We start from the raw sequence: 24010 nt of genomic DNA on the forward strand, positions 1-24010 counted from the left end.
GGAAGAGTCAAGTGACTTTCTTGAAAAGACTAGGAAGGCCAAGGTGTTGTCTGAGATTGATTTGCTTCATTTACAGGAGAGTTAGGCTAAAGAAAAAGAATATTTATACGATAAAGTGTTCAAGCAGTTGATTAAAGATCATTTAGCTAGGGATAAGCAAAATCAAAATGAGGGATACGTTTTGGGCTAGGCTAAAGCACATTTAAGTTGGGTTTCAAATCCTTCGACCCCGAGATTGGTTCAGGCAATAAATATGATGGATCTTCCAATTAGTTTTTGGTGGGTGACTTGTTGTTGAGCATAGGTGAAAGTCTAACCAAGTCCAATATGGAGGTAGACTTTTCTAAAGGCATTTCCCTTTTTTTTCTTCATTTTTCTTGTACAATCTATTAACTAATATTCTATTGAATACCAGGTTCTTAGTCTTATCGACAATCAAATCCTAGAAATGAAGAAGTGGCTCAAAGCTTGAATACGATAGCTAGGGCTTTTTAGAGTGCAATTGAGGCCAAGAAATGAATCCATGCAAGAAATGAGGTTCCTCCAATTTATTCAACTACTAGTTCTTTTCTTGTCAAGAGTAAAGGCAGGGTTTTGGAGATCAACATGAATTTGTCCATGAATGAGAAGGATATGTCTTAAGAACCAATGAAGGCCAACCCACCTTTGTTTGACTCTATTCTTTTCCCAAAATCGTTTTGATACTTGTAGTGTCTTTGTTTGTTTTACCTCCCTTTGTGATGGGAGTTTTTCTTACATCAAACCAATATGGTTTATTTTGAACAATGCTTAATTTCATGTTTTATTTCTTGTTGATAGATGTTTTTCATGCGTTAAAAAGTTTGTTTGGGTTTGGCGAATAGTTAGAAGAAGTTATAAGCGTTGGGATTGAGTCCTTAAAAACAAGATATAATGTAACAAAGTTAGACATGAGCTTCCACTTTTCTATCCGTCATTTGCACTGATATTGATTTGAGTATTCAAACCTATATCACTTACATTGTGTATGACTTGGGTGCATTTAAGCCTACTACAAAGAGTAAATTGTACTCTAGTATGCTATGTGTAGACCCCCTTTGAAGAGCCAAGGGGTATTTAGTTTTTTTATATATATTAGAGGAGCTGGCAGCACCCGAGAAGTGTGGGGGGGACCCCTCTCCATGCGTGGGACCAGCTGCAAGAGACGCCATGCTGCTGATGAAGGAAGGCATGCTGCTGACTGCTAAAACAGGGAAGCAGGTGATGGCTTGCCCGAGAAGGTAGGAACCGACTGGAGAGAAAAGGAAGGGAAGAAAAGAAGTGATCTGGGAGAAGGGGGGCCAGTTGAGAGGAGGTTTCTTTTTTTTCTTTTCTTCGAGCTTGTGAAGGAGAGATATTGAAAAGAGGCTGGCAGAGAAGAGAGGGGAAAACAGAGAGCAGCTGGGAGAAAGAAAAGATAGGACTTTGGGGGCAAAGGGGTGGTGGAGAATTTGGGGCAGCAGCTGGGAGAGAAAAAAATCAGGAGCAGCTGGAGCTGGGTGAAAGAGAGGAAAACGGGTAGCAGTTGGGAGGATTCTTTGAAGAGAAAAAAATCTGGAGAGCAGAACAGAGGAACGGGAAGAGAGAGAGAGAGAAGCTGGGAAAGAGGGGTTGAAAAAGGATTTTCAGCAAAAGGGATTTTCGGGATTTTCCAGGTGCGAATCAGAGAGCATATTTAACTGATTCGTGAGTTGCATTAACTGAGCTATAGTTCATTTCGTTTTCTTCATTTTGGTGTTGGAATTATTTTTGTCTCTGTTTTATTTGAGTTTGATGCCCGAAATCATGCTTTTCGCTTCTGTTAATTCCACCCACCTTGGCCACGGATGTCGCCTGAAAATGGGTCTCTCCATCCATAACCAGTCATGCTCAGAAATTTGAGCGCTGTTTCAAAAAACCAGAAAATGGGCTTCTCTACTGTGAAGGTCTCTAGCAAAGGCTGAAGCAAAAACAAATAAATAAATAAATAAAAAAACAAAAGTCAACAAAGTAGTACACAGCCCATTATAAAACATTGAAGCCTACAGACAATGGACCCATTTTCTTTTTTTATTAAATGCTCTCATCTCTTTCTTAATTTCCACTTCACGTTTTCAAATAAAATTTTTAAAACTTAGGTTTTTAAATCTAATTTCCAAAATCTCAATTCTCAACTAATTTTTCAAAAATTCCAAATTGTTTTCAAATAAGTTTTAAAACTCCAATTTCCAAATTTAATTTCCGAAACTTTAATTCTCAAAATCTAATTTTCAAAAATCCAATTTTTCTGAATTCCAATTTTCACATTATTTAATTAATCATTATTACTTTCATTATTATTATATCCATTTATTTGTTGATTCATTCATTTTTAAAAGAATTCCATTTTTAAATAATCCCTCAAAATTCCATTTTTCACATTTCTTTATCTAATCATTATTATTTTCGCTATTGTTATTATTTTATTCATCTTAATTATTTATTTTTGAAAATTCCAACTTTAAATAAATTCCAATTTTTAAATAAATCCAATTTGTGAACTTAACTTCTAAAATTCCAATTCTTAAATTTAATTCCTAATACTCCAATTTTCAAACAAATTTCAAAAATCCAGTCTTCACTTGAACAGTTTTAATTCCATTCCGGTTTTCAAATAATCTCATGTTTCTCGACTTTACATAAGCATGAATGTAATTTTCATAATTCTGGAGTAATAGAATCTGTGATATAAATTCATGCAAAATAAACGGGTTTTGGTGGGGGCCCCACATATGTGACTGATCGATCGATTGACAGATAGATCAATTTTATTATGATACATGATGGATTTATCCTGCTCTATGACATGCTCAGAATTATTCCTTAATTCTGCACTAACCTCACTTTTTGATAGCGCTTCATGGATCACTGCCCAGGTACGCATCCACATCCGCTCTGGTCATATTCGGTATGCATGTTTAGATTCTCACGTGTGCATGATCACTCTGAGTATTCATTGATTTCATCATCAATTACCATGATTGCTTCATTTTATTAGTAGAGACCCGACTTTAGGGACTTAAAGAGGTGTTACGGTGTTTACCGTACCTTCCCGATAAGTAACCTGACCCCCGAACTTGATCCGGTTTTTCACAAACCGCCTTTTCCAAAATAAGGATTCACACTTAGGGTTTTTTCTTTCTTATTTTGTTTACCCTTTAAAAATAAAACAAAAATAAGTGGCGACTCCGAGTCATTTTTCTTAATCAAATAAAAATCAATTTTTCGAAATAAAAATCGAGCTCGCCATCGAGTGGGAAACGCATGAGCCGAAATGCGGGGTCCACACTATGATATTAATATTTTTACATTCTTAGGATAAAATCTTATAAGTATTTAAAATTTTTAGTGATATATTTGATTTCTTTCATTGTTGTGTATTAGCAGTGATGATGACTATACAACGTTAAAATGCTAATTCTACTTCAGAAAATTATTGATTAATAAGTTGTTATTTACTCTAACCTACTGTCCCATTCAATTCATAAAATTTTGTGAAAATCTAAAAATAATTTTTTATCTATAATTTAGATCTTTTAAGTTTGGCTAGAATGATGGTTTTTCGTATACTTCTATGATAATCCACAAAAAAAATGTTTTCTTTTTCCATAATATTGATGTTCTAGGTTTGATTGTGAGCTTGTTATACTTTGATGATAATGAAATATATCCATGATTTTGACATGAAAACAACTCAAATATCCTATTTTTAGGGAGAACCTACTTAGGTTTTCTACACTATTTATGAAATTATTGGATCCTTATGAGTCATTTGCATAACTTTATGCTTTCTTATTGTGAAAATGTCCATATTTGCAAGCCTTCATAGTATAAAATATGTACATTTGTTTTTTATTCTTTGTGGGTTATGTTTCGAGGATTTAATATAAATTAATGGTTTGGGTGTTGCTAAGTTACCTGTGATGATACAATTTAATTAGTTGAGATGTGTGAAATACAAAAAGATTCAAGAGACAATATATATATATATCAAGGATTTCTTATTATGAACACTCTTGAAAAAAGATACAACATCATTAGAGTTTAAATAGACCTAATAAAAGGAAATAAATACTAATTTACCTTTACTCATAAAAAAGAAATAGGATAATTCTAATATAGTAACTAAAATGTCTTAATTAATTTGAAAAGAATTTTAAATTGAGAATTTAAAAGGAAAAATCTTTCCAAATAATAAAAATAATTTGGAAAGAAATTTTAAATTAAGAATTTTAATTTGGGAAGAAATTTTAATTGAGAATTTAAAAAGAAAAATCTTTACAAATAATAAAAAAAAATGAATTTTAAATTGAGGATTTAAAATTAAGAATTTTAAAAAGAAATCTTTTTCAAATCTTTTTGAATTTAAAATATGAAATCTTTCCAAATCCTTTTAAAACTCTTAAGTTTCTAAATTATTTTTAGTAAAATATAATTCCTAAATTGATTCTAATTCTACTAGTTTTTTTTTTCCTATATATACCCTATTTAAATGTGTTTTTTAGGGAATACATTGAGAGAGACTCAACCTGGCTTGCCCTACCATTCCCAAACTCTTAAGAAGGATTCAAAGTGCTGAATCTTGAGTTGTTTGAAGACTTGCATCCCTTCAGTGAGGTTAAGGTGTATTCGTTGGAGCAATTGGATATTATTGTGTCGCGAGCATAGATCAAGTTGTAGGTTTTGAAGAGTAAGTCTTTAAGGTAAAGCGGTCAAGTAAATATGTGTGACTTGATCTCATATAGTGGATTTAAATTTGAAATCTTAGACCCCGTAGTTTTTTATCTCCATATTTAGTGTAGAGGTTTTTCACGTAAAAAATTTTGTGTCACTTGCATACTTATTTGTTTATTTTGATTATAATGATTATCCTTGATATCTTGTAGGTTAAAATTAGGTTAAGAATTCAACTCCTTATTCAATAATTTAAAAAAAAAAAAAAAATCACCCATTGACCCTCTTCTAGGTGTTATCCTACTAAACAACTGTTTTTCATAGTGCTAAAGAGATACCGCAAAATACAAAGAACAACAACTCAATGAACTATAGTAGAAGCAACAAACTGACTAACAATGTGAATAATATGAGTAATCTGAATGTGTAATGATGAGATAAACCAAGCTACCAACAATGGTACAATACAAAGTAGGGTTTGGCAAGGGGTTACTATTAGAAGAAGAATATCGAACATTAACCTCAAGATGACTATCAATAGTCTTAGTATCAATAAGGTGAGATCAATCAAGAATATCAATTGTGTACTTAGACTGTGAGATAATAACTTTTCGGAGAAAGAGGCTACCTCAATACCCAAAAAGTATTGTAGAACACCTAAATAATTCATTTCAAAACAAGAAGCTAAATCGGATTTCAACACTACAATCCCATTAATATCATCACCTATAATAATCATATCATCAACATATATAGAAAGAAAAATATGAGCAGCAAAGGTGTACTTTAGAAAAAGTGTAGGATCATGATGAATAAGGTGAAATCCAAGAGAAGTAAGCACATCAAATAACTTCACAAACCAAACACAAGGTGCTTGTTTGAAACCATATAAAGCTTTCTTGAGCTTGTAAACTTCTCTAGGGTTATGAGAAACACTAAGAGAATGGATCATGTAGACTTCTTCTTGAAGACCACCATTCAAGAAAGCATTTTTAACATCTAACTAAGATATATGACACTAACAAATATAAGCAACTACAATAAGAGAATGTTTGATAGTGATTCTAGAAAGCGTTTCTAACATTTCTAAGACTTGAAAATTTTTGTCATTCAAGTGTTAAAAATGCTAAAAAGTTTCCTACAATCATTACCAAACACACTCCAAGTGTTTGACTAGTAGTCATATTTGTAATGATAGCAAAAGTCTCTTCATAATCCATACCACACTAGTGTGAAAACCCTTTAGCAACCAATCAGGTTTTGTACCACTCAATTGAACCATCAGCCTTAGTTTTGATTTTATAGATCCAACGAGAACCAATGATACTCTTACCAGGTGATAAATGTACCAAATCCTAAGTATCAATCTTATGCAAAGCAGAAAATTCATTAGTCTTAGCCTTTTGACAAAGAGAATCAAGAACAACTTCTCTATATGATAAAGACACAAAAAGATTATGAATAGAAACTAAGAATGATGTAAAATAATCTAAATAAATTGATTAGACAAAATCTAATAATTGAGTAAACTTACAAAGATACTAAAAAGAATGTGGGGGAAGAGGATCCATCATCTCACAAGGTGTTGGAATAACCGTAGGAGGAGAAGAAGGAGCATGATGATCAAGAACCAAAGTACTAATATCTATAAGAAAACTATTTGTATCATCCAAGAAAGAATCAATGTGAACAAGTTTGAATTTAGAAACATTACGAGACTTAGTAGGAATAGAAAAGAAAGGTATATGCTCAAGGGGAAAAAATTAAAAACAAAAACAAAACAAAAAACATGATGAGTATAAAACAAATTACGAGGTTTTTGCATAAGGTTTTGGATTAAAACTCAAATTTATAAAAATATCTTTTTTAAAGCTCAAAACAAATATAAAAAATGGTGCATAAATGAACTGAAACTCCCAAGTGCACCTAAGTATCCATGTTACATTGAGTTCATATTCTTCAATAGTCTTCATGCTCTCTTAATCTTATACTTCTTGGATCCTTTGATTATTGACTTAATTCCTTATTTGAATATTTGGATTGAACCTTGAAGCTTATCTTGATTTTAAAAATGTTAGTACATTAACCATAATTTGTTATCATTAAAACATGATTAGAGGATGCCTTGGGCTAACAATCACTATTAAGCACCATATTAGATTTATGCTACCAATGATTGGTTAGTAAATATGTGGTTAATATAATAATGTTTATACATCTAACATGCTTACAATGGAATTAATGTTTTCTTCATGTGTCCACTATATTTCTTCCTATTCAAACTGTAGTATGCTAACCATTCAAAAATAATAGAAAACATCAAGCTCTACCTCTAATAATTAAGCTTTCTTAAACAATTTGGGATCTATATAAGTAAGTATCAAGGCATAGGAAGAAATGTTGATTTCAAACCTATGAAATATATTTAAGTGGTTTTTCTCATCTTTTATATTTTTTTCTTGCACCAAACTTATGAAATATTGATCAAACATGATCAAACATCTAGATTTGATTCATGAACATAATACCACCTCTATTCAATTTTGGTAACTAAAATTTCACAAACCATTAATAAGCCTATTCACATGTGATTTTTTAGGCATTGGTTTGAGAAACATGTTCCATTTACCAAGCATTGGGAGCAATATTACACCCTTATTGTAATCTAAGACCATTATAAATTTTACTTTGATCCAAGAGAAGTACAAATTGAGAAGTAAAAGTTGTACATTCCCTTTACTTTTCTATTTTATAATATGTACTACATTTGCAAATAATGTTCTTGGAGAAGTAAAAGGGTGCATTTCATACAATTCCTAGAAAGATCGCTTTCCCTATTAGATCCTCCACTAAACTTGAAGAAGACAATATTTGCTTTGGCAAACACTTCTCCAATCGGTCTTTCAAGATCAAAATCTATGGAAGGGTTTTAAAAAAAAAAAACATTGGTTAAATAATAATCATTATTATAACATCAGATAAAGATATATCAATGTTTTGTAAAATAAAAGTTTGTTTGATAACTTAAAATATTTCTAACCTATTTTTAATATTTTAAAAATAATTTTTATATGTAGTATTTTATTTTTAATCATTCTAAATATTTGTATAATTATTTTTGTAAACAACTCTAAAAAAAATAAGTGAAAACAACATAAAACAACAGTAAAAGATGTTTTTTTGAAAACACTCTATTTTTTATTTTTAAGAATAGAAAATAGAAAACAATTTTTAATTGTCAATAGAGTTTTTCAAGGTTTTTGTTTTAAAGAACAGAAATTATCAAATAAGCCCTAATTCTCTTTCCCGTTTGCATACTTGATAAGAAATTCCAAGACTTTGTATGTGACTTCATTCCTGAAGGTGTAAAGGTTTTATGTAAAACTTTTTATAAATTAGACTTTTGACTTTGATTTAATTATAATCTTGTGAGACTTAATTTTGTGTTGTTATAAAAGTTGTCACAAATCAATCATACAACCCATAAGACTTTTTTTGAGTTGGATGGGACATGTCCAATTTGAAAAAGTTGGTCATTTGTTGAAATCAAATTTGGTCGAGCCACAAAATTTTTAATGTCACCTTCAATATTTTCATAATTAGATTGATGATTAAAGTAAAACAAAATTATTGAATCATAGTTGAATAATCGGATCGATATAATCATGATTCAATCATCATATTAACATGACATCATATATATATATTAATTAAAAATTAATTACAATGAGTTGTACCACCTTCTAGATAAAGGGTTTGAAACATGCTTTGATGATTTAAAAAAAATGCAAAGAAAAAAAAAACGGCAGACAATTAATGATCAAAATATTCATTATGGTTTCAATTGAACCAAACCAATTGGTCCAACTAATACATAATCACAATCTGATCTAATTTGAAGAATATTAATTAAAAAGATAGAGATGATATAAATATGTAGATTAATGTATAAGTTAGAAAAACCTTTACAAAAAAAGGAAATTCTTAAACAAATTTCAAAATTGGTCTAATTTGAAGAACATTGGTTAAAAAGGAGATAAAGTGAATATGTAGAATGTAAAAAAGTTTTAAATATTCTTCATATTTTCAATTAAATTGCTCCCGATGCTTCATGGATAAAAATTAAAAATAAATACTTTGACAGAAAATTATCGAAAAAATGTCTCTTAAAAATTTATTGAAAATGTTTTTTATTAAAAAGTTTGTTAAATGTGTTTTGTGAGTTAATATGAGTTACATTTTGTGTTCACCTAAACTTATCAAAAAAAAAAAAAAAAACATTTTGTGTTCACCTAAATAGCAAATAATATTTTTTGATAGGGATTGAAAAATAGAGAATTATGTTTTACACCCACACGGGTTTGAAAATTGGCCCAAAATCCTCATATCTCTTATATTTGAGTCCAAGACTTGATAGAAGAGTGAAAATTGAGTTAAAGGAAATTACCTTTCAAAATTTCCTAAAATGCCCTTAGAGAGAATAAAAAAAAACAATGGGTTTCCACTTCTCTCTCATTCTCTATTTCCCTTTATCTCTCTTCATTCACCTTACATTTTTCTCACATATTAATCGGTGAGACCATGTAAATTAATTCTTAGTTAGGAAGGTGTCACTATTTCCACCAATTATTTTTCTCTCAAAATCCTGCCTAATATAAATTGAATATTGGAAATCAATGGTTAAAAATGATTATTACTACATTTTTTAAGTAAATATTTTTTAAACACCTCATAAAATATTTTTTTTCAAACTTACAAAATATATAATAAATATTTTTTAAACACCTTAAAAAATATTATTATTCTTTTTTATCTAATATATATAAGTTATTTTTTATATAAATATCTTTAAAGTTATAGACACTTATTTGAATATTTTCTCTATTTTATGAACAATATATAAACATTGTCTTAATATATTATTTTTTAACATGACCATCTTTTAACTAATAGTGATAATTAATTTTAATTGAATAATGTATTATAATTTAATAATTTGAAAAATATTAAAATTCCCTTTTAAATATGAAATAGATCTGAACTTGACATGCTTTAAATTATTAAAACATGATGTCATTAAGGCAAGCAAATATATCATAATTTTCTCTTCTTTTTTTTTTTTTCCTCATACATGATTTTACAAAAAAGGTAGTACCTAAATATTGTAGTTAATTTTCCTTTATATGGGATGTAAATGTACTTAAAAAAAATATTGTTAAAACTACTCAAATGAAATATACAATTACAAATTTTGAATGATGAAATTTAAAAATTCAAATTATAACAATTTTTAGGTGAAGGAATGTGTGGGGAGAAGTGTCTAATCCTTAGGTGACAAGAAAAAAAAATGGTTCAGAATTTATTGAAATCTTGCATAGAGGGTAGTTTTGTACACCTCTTATACAATTAGTATATTTGTCTTATATAATTAGTACATTTGTCTTGTATAGTGAATGTAACACCCTTGTATAGTAGTGCATTTTTCATTTACAATCCATAGGTAACAAGGAAAATAAAGAAGTAATTCAAAATCAATTAAAATCTTTCACAAATAATAGTCTTGTATACCTTTATACATTTAGTACATTTCTCTTATATAGTTAGAGTCCGTTTGATAGTGATTCTAGTGGAAGTGTTTTTATTCAAAGTGTTTTCTTCTGTAGTGTTTCTATGAAAAACACTTTTATGATAATCAGAAAAAATGATTTTAATAGTGTTTTTGATAATATATTGTATAAGAATAGAAACACTTTTAATATTAATAAATTACCAAAAATGACATACAATTTTAATTAAAAAAATAGTATAATAAACAAAAAACTTTTATTACAACAAAATATATAAACATTTATCTTAAAAGAATATATATAATTTTGAAAAACATACAAAAAGAATTGCATTAATAAATAATAAATATCATATATTAGTTTAAAATTAATAACTTTTTTATCACTATAATAAAAGTTTAAAAAATATTTACAAAAAACATCTAAATCAATAAAAAAAGAACATTGAATAAAAGATAATTTTAAAAGTAAAACAATATATGATTACCTATTAATTTCTTAAAAAAAAAAAACTTTTCTAATTAAAATTAATAATTTTTTTATCACTATACTAAAATTTTAAAAAATATTTACAAAAAAAAAAATCTAAATAAATAAAAAAGAACATTGAATAAAAGATAAATTTCAAAGTAAAACAATATATGATTACCTATTAATTTATCAAAAAAAAATTATAATTAAAAGCAAATAAGAAGACAAATGTTTTCATAGCAAAAAAAATGGGAAAAATTATATTATTACATATTAGAGTCATAATCAAACATTAATGAGACATAAGAAGATTTGCAATTCGATCACGATGTTCTTCCATCTCTTTTGTATGATGTGAACCATCTTCCTCAACAAGTGAATCCACTCTACTTTCTTCTTCATTAAGTGGAAGCAACCCTTGATCATCATCATAAGGTTTAAATTCCATATCCGTTCTAGCATTAATCCTTATGAAAGTTGTGAAGAGCCATTGAAGCAATAACAATCTTTACTTGTTTTTCAAGAGGAAAACTGTGCATTTCTCGTAGCATTTTCCATCTATTATTCAAAACGGCAAACATTCTCCCAATTGTGCACCTCAATGATGAATGCCTATGATTAAATATTTCCTTTTTACCTTTAGGTGAACTACCTCGTCGAAAATCTGGAAGATGGTAACGCTCGCTTTTATAAAGGCCTAAATATCCACTCATTTGAGGATAACCAGCATCGACCAAATAATATTTACCTACAAAAAAAAAAAAACAAAAAATATATATTAGATAATAAAAATTTGATCACAAAACAAGTTTGATATTATCATTCACAAACCTCTAGGTGGATGAGGAAAACCCAATTCTGGCCTTCTTAATGCCTCTAAAAAGACCCGCACATCATGAGCAGCACCTTCCCATCCGACCCATGCAAATGTGAAACACATATTGAAATCACATACTGCCATAACATTTTGGGTAGTCACACCTTTTCTACCAATATATGTATTTTTCTATCTCTAGGAACCACAATAGGTATATGAGTTCCATCAACTACCCCAATACAATTCTTAAAATATGGCCAATACCGATCATCATTTCTTATTTTATCAAGGACTTCCTTAAACTGTGGATCACTTGGTTTTATAATATCTTTAGCCATAAGACAAACAACATCTAATAGAATCTCAAACCATCTAGATATAGATTCACTAGAGTGTTGAAATCTTTCTTGAATCATCCTATTGCTTAGTCCATGACCTATTGTAGTGAGAAAAATTACTAAGACCTCTATTAAGGGCATATCAAAACCTTCTTTTAGGCCATAACTTTTAGTAAGTGTTTCTAATAAATTCATAAACACATGTTTTTTCATTCTAAATTGCTCAAAACACCTGATTTCATGGCCATTTAAGACATCCATTACAAACTTGTATCCTCTGTGGGAAGAAGTTCTACAAGGTTTTTTTTTCTTTGAAACTAGTAAGTGTTGCAGCTACAGCACAACCCGCAAGCACCAATTGATAAAAATCATGTTCATCATCGCTTTCATCGTCAAAATTTTGATCATTATTATTAGAAGACATCTACACAAATAAAAATAGAAATACATTAATAAACAACAATAATGTATATTTTCAATTACTATAGTTATTTTAAAAAATTCAAAAGTACACAATTGAAGTTTATAATTCCTACCATTGCTAGACATTCTGTAGTAAAAAAATATCTTATAGAAATAATAAACCTAAAAAAAAATGTTAAATGACTAAGATGAAATATAAAAAAAGAACAGAGGAACTACACATTAATAAAATGAAAAACAATACCAAATTTTGTAAGAAGTTTACCACCAAAGCTCATCTAATAGCCACAATTTTTAGAGAAAGAAATAATAAAAAGTATCAAATAAGGGCATAATGACTTTTGCAATTCACACATAAAGCAAACCAACATCTCTTTCCTCCCCTCAACCTAACAACTAAACAATATTAGGTAACAAAAATATGTTTCCATATAAAAACAAGAAACAACTCCAACACTCAAACATGTTTATGTTTAAGCCATGCAATCTGATCAATTGGGTCTTCTAATGAAACAAACATATCTCTATTTTCCTTGACAACCATGATATCTATGGCTTTCATATATAACTCAAAGTAATTCTTTACTTCAGGCATCCCACGTATGATTTTCATCACTTCAGCAATGCTACAACCTGGCTTATCTCCTTTAGATGAGATAGAAGACCTATTCTCCACAGCACTACAAATGCGCTCTAACTAGATAGCCACAAGCTCAGATTTGGTTTCATTTCTTTTCCTCTTTCTTCTTCCTTCATTCTTTTTTGCCATAGAAGGTTGAGTAGTAGCTTCAAAACTATTGGAGATAGTATTAAGTGGCGGATTGCAACTAAGGTCATCTTGGTCTACTATTATATTATCTTCGTGTTACCCCACCTTAGATGAATCATCAACATCTTGTCCTACAAAGCCTTGTGATGGTGCCCACGCTCCTTCACCAGTAACAATAATATCTTTGAAAAGTATGTCTAATTGCTCAACATTTTTCAAGCCCAACATTTTTCAAACCTTTTGTTTTAAACTTTATTGCTTCAAGATTCTTCTACAAGAGTATTTAATTTATCATATTTCATAACCAATATATAAATTAATCAAATAAATTTAATGAATAAACAAAACATACCTTCAATTTCTTATCCCACCATTCATTGCTTAAATTAATGGTTTGTCTCATAGGATCCCACCCAAGGCTAGTCTCTTTCCTAATCAAGGTATTCCAAAGTTGCCAATCCTTTTTAAGAGAACTCTATTTATTCTTAAGTTGCCTATATTGATAGTTTCTTCCAATTAAATTGTTGAAGGCTTTTATCACATTTTTCTATCCCAACTTGCTAAAGTGACTATTTGGTCTATTTCCAGCCAAAGTCTCAGTCACACAAACTTTGATAAAAGCATCCATTGTAATATCATCCCAATAAGCCTTGCCTTTTTTTTCACTTTCTCCACCACTTGGTTGTTGTAATGGTTTAATAATGTTGCTAGACATTCTCTATTTAAAAAAATATATATTTTAGAGAAATAATAATTTTCAAACAAAGAATCACACTTTTAAAATGAAGAATAAAGAAAGAATTAAGGAACAAAACATCAATAATATATGGTTATCTAGTGTAGACAATGCTTGGTATGATTAAATTTTTAAAATGTAAACTCGGTATTGAACATCATATAGGCAGATTCTGTAAAGCATAATAAACAAATAAGAAAAAGAAATCCTCAAGTGCAATATTCTTGGTTGAAAATAAATCCTCATTGGTAGAAACTGAAGATACATACAAAGCCTACAAATCCTAAATTTGGTAGAAACTAAATTTTTTAGTTCCGCTTCTCTCATAATTTTTTTTTTCTTTGCATTAGGATATTGATTTAATGAGTCTACATTTTCTTTGTTTCTATTGCAAGTCATACTCTAACCGCTTCTTTACATTTAGACATGTATTGCAATGTATCTTTAATCAAGTCTTGACCATCTGAAAACTAGTTGGAATGTTTCACATATAGGAGGAAGTCAATTCCACCTTTTCGCAATGAGTTCCATGATTTGCTTGAAACCAGCTCATTTCCCCCTTGTAGGTGTTACAGAGCAGCTTAATTATGACTCTAGAATTTGGCTCATTGAGAATGCAAAGATGATGTTTTAACCCATGTTCAGAGGATGGACAACCCAATATGACATAGAAAACCTAAGATCAGACTGGGAAAAAAGAGTGGTTCTATAACTTATTGAAAACCACTTCGAGAATCACATAGAAGGCATTCTCAACCTAGAAGGTACAACTCCAAGAAGCATGAACTGTAGACAATCCACACTCCCCCTATCATCTATAGCAGAAATCTACACGAAAATTGATTTGATATTAGTCTTCGAATCTCAATCATGAGACATCTTCATCCCCCAAGCAGGCCTTCTTCCAATAGGATGAGATTCACTCTTTTCCATTTGATCTGCGTTGTCGTCTTCTTCTCTCTTTTCGTTTTTGGCATTCAATCTTCTCTCTTCACTAGTAAGTTTCTCCATTTCGTCAGTTAAGATCCTGATTTCTATCTTTCATTTTTTTTTTTTAATCATACCTTAAATGCGGCGGTTGTAGCCAACAGCAAGATTTCGAATAACATCAACATTTAGATTTTATCGGATTTCCAGTCTAGTGTTCAACAATGCATGGTTAGTCTTCCAATTTTAAAATTTATGATTTGATGTTTTATTTATAAGTTGGATCAATAGTTTTTATATTCCTTTGAATTGAATTGGCTATGTTTAATTTCTGATACCGAGTTGAGAATTATGATATGTGTTGATCTACAATTGATTTCTGAAGGATTGCGTGTGTTTAGGTTCAAATGCAGTTGAATTTTAGGGAACTAGAATGTTGCTTTTTTGAATTGTCGAGACTATGTGAACTCAAAAACCCTAAACAGAGCAATTGCATATGTGAACCAGAATAGAGAATGAGAGTTTTACAGAGAGAAGTACTCAAAAATGAGACTCGATTGCTCTATTGAAAAATAGATCTAAAACTGTTAAGGCTTTGAAGTAATTCCTGTAAAAACATTTGAGGATTTATAGATTTCATTTTCTCATACTTTCCTCCTAACCAAACAATCCTAAAACCCAAAACCCTAACTAACATTTCAAGACAATCAGACATTAAAAAAAATGGAAAAGAAAAACAACAAAAGAACAGAGGATTACCTTCGATCCGATCAACGATGTCGAATGAAAGTGGAGCGTCTTTCCTAGTGTGTAGTCTCGGATGGAGAGTAATGGAGGAGGAGAATGAAGGAGAGAGGTATGAGCGAAAGAGAAGGAAGATATCAGAATCACTTGGGGGCATTTTTGGAATATTTCAAATTTTTTGAAGTGTTTTTTTAAAAAAACACCTGTCAAGTGATTCTCTAAAAATCACTTTAAGTGTTTTCCCAGATTTTCAAAAGTATTTTTAAAAATTTGCCAACACTTTATTTTCATCCCAATAACACTTAAAAGTGTTTTTAAGGGTAGAAACACTTTTGAAAATCACTATCAAACGGGCTCTTAGTGTAATATCATTGTACAATAACGCAATATATCTCTCCTAAGTAATGTGTCCATATACGTGTGTTAACCATATTTCTAATGGTTTAGCTAAGAAAAAAGTGGATGAATTAGGGTTAAATTTTTTTTCACCAAACATCATTATTATAGAAAGTATTGGAATTTCTATGTGAGAGCTAAATAAAGTACATGATATAGGTACGCAATCCATGGGTGACAAGGAAAATAAAGGAGTTGTTCAGAATCGATTAGAATCTTTTAGAAATGATAATCTTTTACATTTTTTGTACACTTAGTGCATTTCTCTTGTACAATTAGTGAATACCCTTATATAGGGTTACAAATTAAACATGATTTTAGTAGTTTGATTAAGAAAAATAGTGAAAAACTTAAATCCAATTTTTTTGCGAACACATTATATTTTTGTGAAAAAATATACAATTGACCGATTCCTTTATTTAATTGTGAACATGTTATATTTTTTATTTTATTATTAAAATAACTAATAAAAAAATAAAAAAAAATAATCAATAAATGAAATTTAATTTTTTTATTATTTTCATACAAAAAAAATAGTATTAAACAAGGTATTCAATTTTCATTTTTTAATTAAACATATTTTCAAAAAGAGACAATATAGAAAATAAAAATTATTTTTAAAAATTAAAAATTAAAAACTAAAAAAATATTTTAAAACCAAACTCAAACATAATCTATATAATTTTTAATTACTTATTTTCATTTAAAATGAGTAAATATATCATTCAACCCTTTTATCTATAAAAAAAAAAATCAATCTCTATTGTAATATGTATTGATATAATCCATTTCTAAATACGAAAGCATTTTAATTGGATATTTAAATAAAAACTCTTCATTCATCTTCTTTCTCTTCTTTTTTTTCCTTATTTCAATAAATTTTCAATTAATTTAAATCATTAAAAAACAAATTTAATTTTTTTTCTTAATAAACAAATTTTCAACATTTCATGTAACTTATCACAAAAAGTCTATGTTCAAAAAATTATTTAAATTAAGAAGGAAGAAGATTAAAGAAAATAATGATTAAATAAAATGAAGGGAGTAGGTCAAAGGGATATTTTTGTCTATTCCTATCTCATATCATTGTAATTAATTATATATATTTGAAAGATTTTTTATTAATTATCAAACTCGGGTCGGTATAAATCATTAAAAAACAAATTTAATTTTTTTTCTTAATAAACAAATTTTCAACATTTCATGTAACTTATCACAAAAAGTCTATGTTCAAAAAATTATTTAAATTAAGAAGGAAGAAGATTAAAGAAAATAATGATTAAATAAAATGAAGGGAGTAGGTCAAAGGGATATTTTTGTCTATTCCTATCTCATATCATTGTAATTAATTATATATATTTGAAAGATTTTTTATTAATTATCAAACTCGGGTCGGTATAAATCATTAAAAAACAAATTTAATTTTTTTTCTTAATAAACAAATTTTCAACATTTCATGTAACTTATCACAAAAAGTCTATGTTCAAAAAATTATTTAAATTAAGAAGGAAGAAGATTAAAGAAAATAATGATTAAATAAAATGAAGGGAGTAGGTCAAAGGGATATTTTTGTCTATTCCTATCTCATATCATTGTAATTAATTATATATATTTGAAAGATTTTTTATTAATTATCAAACTCGGGTCGGTATAAATCACAATTCTCCGGTACAAAAAACAGTATCAATCAAGTGATACGGAAATATAAGTTTCGATGTTATCTGGACCTGTTTATTTGTACTCTGTTTATATCACTTGGGTAACCTTCATCCTCCTACAAAGTTTCCCCAAATTGGGCCTATACGTGTAGGCGCATCCATTGTGAAGAAGACGCTCGTCAACAAAACTCCGAAAACTTGTCAGGGAAGGAACGACAAGACAGAGACATCTGGAACTTTTATTCTGTCTTCGCACCTCCTCTCTACGCTACTTTCTTGCACCTTGACAGAAAGGAGAAGAGGCCAATGGGGGAGGAAGTGAAAGTGGATAAATGGGGGTATGAGGTGAACACCTCCTCCGATGCTTGCATCTCTGCCATCAACGCTTACTACCACCAGGTTTGGCCTCTCTCTCTCTCTATATATATATATTCAAAATTCAGAGTTCCAGAATCCTTGCCTTCCAGTTCTGAACTCAGTTTGGTGTTTTGGGAACTAATTGAAGCTGCTGATTTACGGGAGAGAGAGGTCCGTGATTCTGGAAGCGCCGCTTCGCGATCAACACTGCGTATTAGCCAACATATTGGCTGCTCATTTCCTCTGCTCCGCCGATCCTTCCCGTGCTCCGCTCCACATTCAGGCCGCCAAGTCTCGCCTCGTGAGTTCTCTTCTTTCTCCTTTTTTTTTTAAGATTAAGTTTTCTAATTTCATATCTATATATATATATATATATATTTATGTATGCACAGCAACAAGCCTCCGCATATGAGAAAGCGGTTTTCGATGCCGTCAGCTGTTTGATTTCCCAGGACAGGGATGATGATCTTGCTCTGGAGTTGCACTCTAAGGTTTCTTTATTTCTTCAATTTTCAATCAATTTTTATTTCTGTGTTTTGGATTGTTCAGTAATGGAGCCAAGCTCAATTGACCTGGTAGGACTTCATATCATTTCAAAACCAGTTCAGCACATTCCACAGGGAATCCTTTCAAATCGGATTAAACCAATCTTAGTGAATGATTTTGCAAGGAATATTCTCAATGCCTTTTTAAGCAAGCACCCGATTTCTGCCCTAAAAATCTGTCTTTAACTTTTGAATTTTTCCACAAAAGGATGTGTCAACTGAATTCACTATAAGAGTGACGTTTGATGCATGGGAATAGGAATGGAAAAAGGATAGGAAAGGAGGTGGGGAATAGGAATGGAAAAAGGATAGGAAGGGAGGTGAATAACAATACAATGTAAATGACAAGAATCAAAATTCTAGTGAGTGTGAGATTGGGTTTCTTTGACAATGAATTCCTATTTCCATTCTGGAAAAACAATCCCAACACATTAATAAATGGGAATGGAATTGATTTCTCATTCTCTATTCCAATGTTTCAAACATGGCCTAAAAGAACGAGGTTCATATAAGTGTACGCTTAGATATGCATGATATGAGTAGTCACATCCCTTATATCTTATTATGTTATGTATTAACTACTCTAATCTTGCTACAATCCTCTGATTGCTGAATATTACATATATCAAGATGTATTAACTACTCTTTTCCATGTACCAGTAACAGCACATTACCTGATTGTAAGCCCCCAAATAGAAGTATATTATCCATGTGAAAATATCATGATTGCTCAAATATGGTTGAATTGGCTTAATGTTAAAAAATTGTCTTCTGTTTATAGTTTGAAAAGCTATGAATATTGAGAGCTTGATGGTTGCATTTCATGAATTGAAGAGACTGTTGCTATTGGTTGTACCATGATAGAGTGATTTTATCATAAAGAATTTAACTTGAGTTTTACTCCCTACCTGTGATGTGCATAACTCAGCCATTCTTATGCAAATTCATACTCCTTTGCAGTTATTAAAAGATTTTCCAAGAGATCTGGTATCTTTAAAGAGGGCTCAAGTGTTTTGCTTTTACATGGGTCGACCTGATCTATCTTTCAATCTTGTTCAACAGGTTCCATTCTACACAAAATAAAATAAATGTATTTATTTATTTATTTTATTCAGTGGAAACATCATTATTAAACCATGCTGCATTTTGCTAATAATTTCTTTCCGAAAATTTATGGTTCTTTTACTAATACAGGAATACATGTGATACATATCTTATGTTTTAACTGATTCTCCATCTATTTCATGTTGATTAGGTACTTTATCATTTATGTATTTAACAGGTTCTACATGAAAACCAGAATGAAAATTACATTTATGGCATGCTTGCCTTTAGTTTATTAGAGTGTGGTCAAATGGTAGATGCTGAAAAAGCTGCAAAAAGGGGATTTGAGATCAACAAGCAAGATTGCTGGTCACAACATGCTGTGAGTAAAAACTATTATATCTGCATAAGATATACTTATTTGTTTCTTTATACTTCAACTTATTCTTTTCACCAATGTTTTAACTTACCTTTGTATGCATTCACCATATACTAGAGAATATATGTTTTTGGGTTCAAGTTGATGCACAGTTGTTGGTTACATGACATGTATTGGAAAGTGTCCCAAATTCCTAATTAGTATAGATTCCTTTTTGTAAAGAATATTGCACAAACTATTTCTTAAGTTGATATGTTATTGTAATATTAGATTTTTTTTATAGAATAAGAAAAGTTATTAGGAATATCTCCATAAATATTCTAAATCATGAGGGGGAAAAGTTATGAGATGGAGATGGACTCGTAAAGACTATATGAGGTGGATAGAATATGAGAAATAATAGTAGACACTTGGTGGAGCGAGAGGCTCGTGGTTCAAAGCGTAGGTACAAGGAGTGGGAAAATATGAGATGCTTTAGAAACCTAATAGTTGTACCTGGTTTTTGTCCTTGATAATATTCTCTATGGTTTAGTGGAATGATTCTCTTTCATCCGTGGATGTAGGCATATTAGCCAAACCACGTTGAAACCTTGTGTACCTTTATGTAGATTATTTTACTTTTGTGTTCTTGAAGTAATATGTTTCCATTAAAACTTCTGCTGGTACAACAACGTGCCCATACATATTTTAATGCTATGAACATGGAAAGTTTGTTATTATCATCATCTTTTGGAAAAGTTCAACTATTAATATAAATATGACTCCAAGTTTCATGTATGGCCTAAATATAAGTTGTTAGTAACATAAATTTATGTTGTTATATTAATAACTGGTTGCAGCTGGAACCTTGTTCCTTTCTCATTTGTAAGAACCCAGATTATTTTCACTCCTTAGTTGATTCTTATAATGGCAGGACTTTTGTGCAGTTGTGCCATGTTCTTCAATATGAGTGTCGTTTCAAAGAAGCAGTAGAGTTCATGGAAGAATGCTCATCCTCATGGAGTTTGTGTTCATCTTTCATGTATGGATTGTTATGTCCTTTAAGCAAGATTTTACCATTAAGTTTATTTTACAATTAAGATGGCTAAACAAATTTATACTTCAGGTTGACACACAACTGGTGGCATGTTTCTCTTTGTTACTTAGAAGGTCATTCCTCAATCAGAAAAGTCCTGGAGGTTTATGACAATTATATCTGGAAGGAGTTGGAAAGACCTGACGCTGCATCTGCAGAGGTAAATTGTTCAATAGTCTCGTAAATATAGACCATTTTATTGTAGTAAGTCCTAAATTTCTTGTGAATTCAGGTGTACTTGAATGCTCTGGGATTGTTATTGCGGGTATATGTGCGAGGTCATGCTGTTGTCTTTGAGGACCGTCTGAAGACCTTAGTGAGCCGTTTGACAGATCAAGTAAGGATACATTGCCTTTGTTATGAGATGTCTAATATCTGATGTCTGTTAAGAAATTGAGGCATGAAAATTCTATAATTTAAAGGATGTTTCAGACAGCTGGTTCTCATACATACTTGTTGAGTTTCTCCAGCCAGAACCAACGATTCTACTTCTTTATTGTTACTTTATAGAAAATAGGCATTTTGAGATTATGTTTGAATGTTGAATATTCTTACACATTTACAGGGTATTCAGGGTTTTTATTGAACAGCCTGATATTTGGTCCCTGCACTGATTTGAAACAAAAATCTAATTGGAATCCTGAGAAGCATTTTATGTCATAACCCCTTTCATCTCAGGCCATGTTGGACTAAAAGAAGAAAGGGCTTCCCTATTTGATCCAACTTTCATGATCAATATCATGCATGTAGGCTTTTGTAATGCAATATGTAATATTCCAAAAGGCATGCCAATCAATATCACTCAAGAGAAATTTTAAAAAAAATGAAAGAGAAAAAAAATTGCTATTGGTGAGAAAAGGACGTTCATTTTAGGCCAAAAATTAAGAGTGTTGATGCCCTGCACACCTTTCGTGCTTGCGTATCAATTTTTTTATATATTCTGAGTACTTCTTCCCAATTTGAATCTGCTTTGGGGTGATGTAATTTCTATGCTATCTTATTTATTTAAACCCTCTACTTTTTCATGATTTAACCAATCATTCTTGATTTTTTTATGCACATTACAATGTTCAGTCCACCTGGTATATAGAATGGCACCTTGATTTGCTGACAATATGGGCTTTGGCTAGCACTGGAGAATTGGTTAAAACAGAGGCTTTACTCCAGGGCTTGAAATCCAGGTTAGGGATCTTTCTCCCTCTTTCCTATAAGTTGTAGCCTGACATTTAGTTTACTGTAGATGTTTTCATTTTACAGGCTTTCTAGGATGAGCAAGAAGAAGCAACAAACCATGCAGAGAGGGATTCTGGTTTGTTCCCAACTGATTCATGTCTTTATTGATTAGTTCATGCACTTCCCTATTGGTTGGTCCCTTGATAAATCAGCATCACAAAACTCTACCTGACCCTCGCTATGGATGGCCATAGGAGTTGAATTTGTTTGGATATATTAGAGCTGGTGCTGAACTTGCCTGAATACATTCGAGCTTGAGTTGCTGATCCACTAAGATATTTACTCCATCAAAACAACTTTGTTAAAACCAGAATAGATGAAAATGCTTATTCTTAAATTGGGTGAGAATTGTTGTTAAATTATCTGATAACACTTCACAATATGTATGATATATTTTTTGTTCTTAGGAAAACAAGCAAAACAAAACAATAAGCAAAAAACCAAATTCATGGTACCATTGTATATAATGTCTTAAATATTGTTATTTTAAAACTTGCTTAGGCCTTGCTTGGATTGGTTTTTGAGAAGCCAAAGATCATTTTACAAACTTAAGAAGATCGTTTCTACTTGTTTGGATAATTTTGTTAAAAAGGCTTATAGCTTAAACCCTATTTTGGTTTATGCAGGAAGTTGACTTATATGCAATGAAACTTTTACAATACTAATATTACTCTTTGAAAATTATGGCTTGGGCTTTAGCTGCAGCTGTAGTTTAAGCTAAATCCAAAAACAGAATGTTATCTCAAACAGAATGTTACTCAGAATCTGATCCATTTCAAAGTTGTTTTTTCTTGCAATTTGAGGCATATTTTCATATTTTATACATACCCAGCTTGCAGAAGCCCTATACGAGTATGGTAGGGGTAACCACATACGAGCACTGGAATTGCTTGGTCCAGATTTTAATGCCAATCACTGTAAGGTATTTTCATCAAGCACTATTGTTGGTGTCTATATTCTGACTACATTATTATTTATTCCAGGAAAGAAACATGAATTTACTTCTTTATTCCAGATGATTGGGGCATCAGATGAACAGCTTGATGTTTTTAATGAACTTTGGTACAGCATGTTGCTGAGCACGGGACAAGCTACGAAGGGTATGATTTCACCCTTTTGTTTTAGTAAAACATTGTGATGATTTATTTCTGACTCCGATTAGTCACTTGCAGCAATTGAAGTGATTGAAAAGCAGGTTAAGAATAGGGAAGGAGTCCCTTTCTTGTGGCGCCTGTTGGTATGTCTCTGCCATATGGCCCTTTTTGCTTTGGTATAAATTTTGTGCAGGAGGGTTGAATATTATCATATATGGATATGAATGGATGTATATATCTGCATTGTTGGTACAGGAGAGAGGTTACTCCATGACTGGCAAGCAGGAAGCGAGGGTTGCAGGCGAGAAAGCTATGGCTTTGGAGACTTCATATTTCAAATAGCTGGCATGAATCGACCGGGCTGACATTTTTTGCTCTGCCAGCCCTAGTGCTTAATGAGGGTGAACTGTTGCTCCCCTGATCTCGGGCATGTCATCATATAATTTAAATCAAATAGTTAGCACATTTCTGGTGATGTATCATAATCAATAAATATGTAATTTGCCATGAGCGCATTTCCTCTGTATATTTAGGTGGTATGTGTTTTTTTTATAGAACTTAAAACTAAATAATGTTTAATAATGTTAAATACTAAGTTGTTTGAGTTTTTAATATTTTATATTTATTAAGTATTAAAAAGTAAAGAAAAACTATCAGATTCTCTCAACATTGAAAAAAAAAAAAGTCAAATAATTTAGCTTTTTTTATTCAATAAAAAAATTAAAAA

At 30.5% G+C, this 24010-nt stretch overlaps 1 protein-coding gene across 2 annotated transcripts; it reads left to right on the plus strand.

The window, feature by feature from the left end:
• Window positions 1-17622: 17622 nt before the first annotated feature.
• On the plus strand, window positions 17623-23895 carry LOC100262208 (uncharacterized). 2 transcript variants are annotated; one of them, XM_002274154.4, is made up of 14 exons: window positions 17623-17955; window positions 18062-18214; window positions 18306-18404; window positions 19419-19520; window positions 19741-19884; window positions 20808-20902; window positions 20987-21116; window positions 21189-21293; window positions 22031-22137; window positions 22214-22265; window positions 23022-23111; window positions 23205-23289; window positions 23362-23426; window positions 23539-23895. In XM_002274154.4, exons 1-14 carry the CDS (start codon window positions 17863-17865, stop codon window positions 23623-23625), a joined length of 1407 nt encoding a protein of 468 aa, XP_002274190.1. In that variant the 5' UTR covers window positions 17623-17862; the 3' UTR covers window positions 23626-23895. The 2 variants fall into 2 exon arrangements, with proteins under 2 accessions (XP_002274190.1, XP_019076247.1); XM_019220702.2 differs by lacking the exon at window positions 19419-19520 and having other exon boundaries at window positions 17651-17955.
• The last annotated feature ends 115 nt before the right edge of the window (window positions 23896-24010 follow it).

Source organism: Vitis vinifera, chromosome 1, assembly GCF_030704535.1.
Source record: "Vitis vinifera cultivar Pinot Noir 40024 chromosome 1, ASM3070453v1".
Lineage (NCBI taxonomy): Eukaryota > Viridiplantae > Streptophyta > Magnoliopsida > Vitales > Vitaceae > Vitis > Vitis vinifera.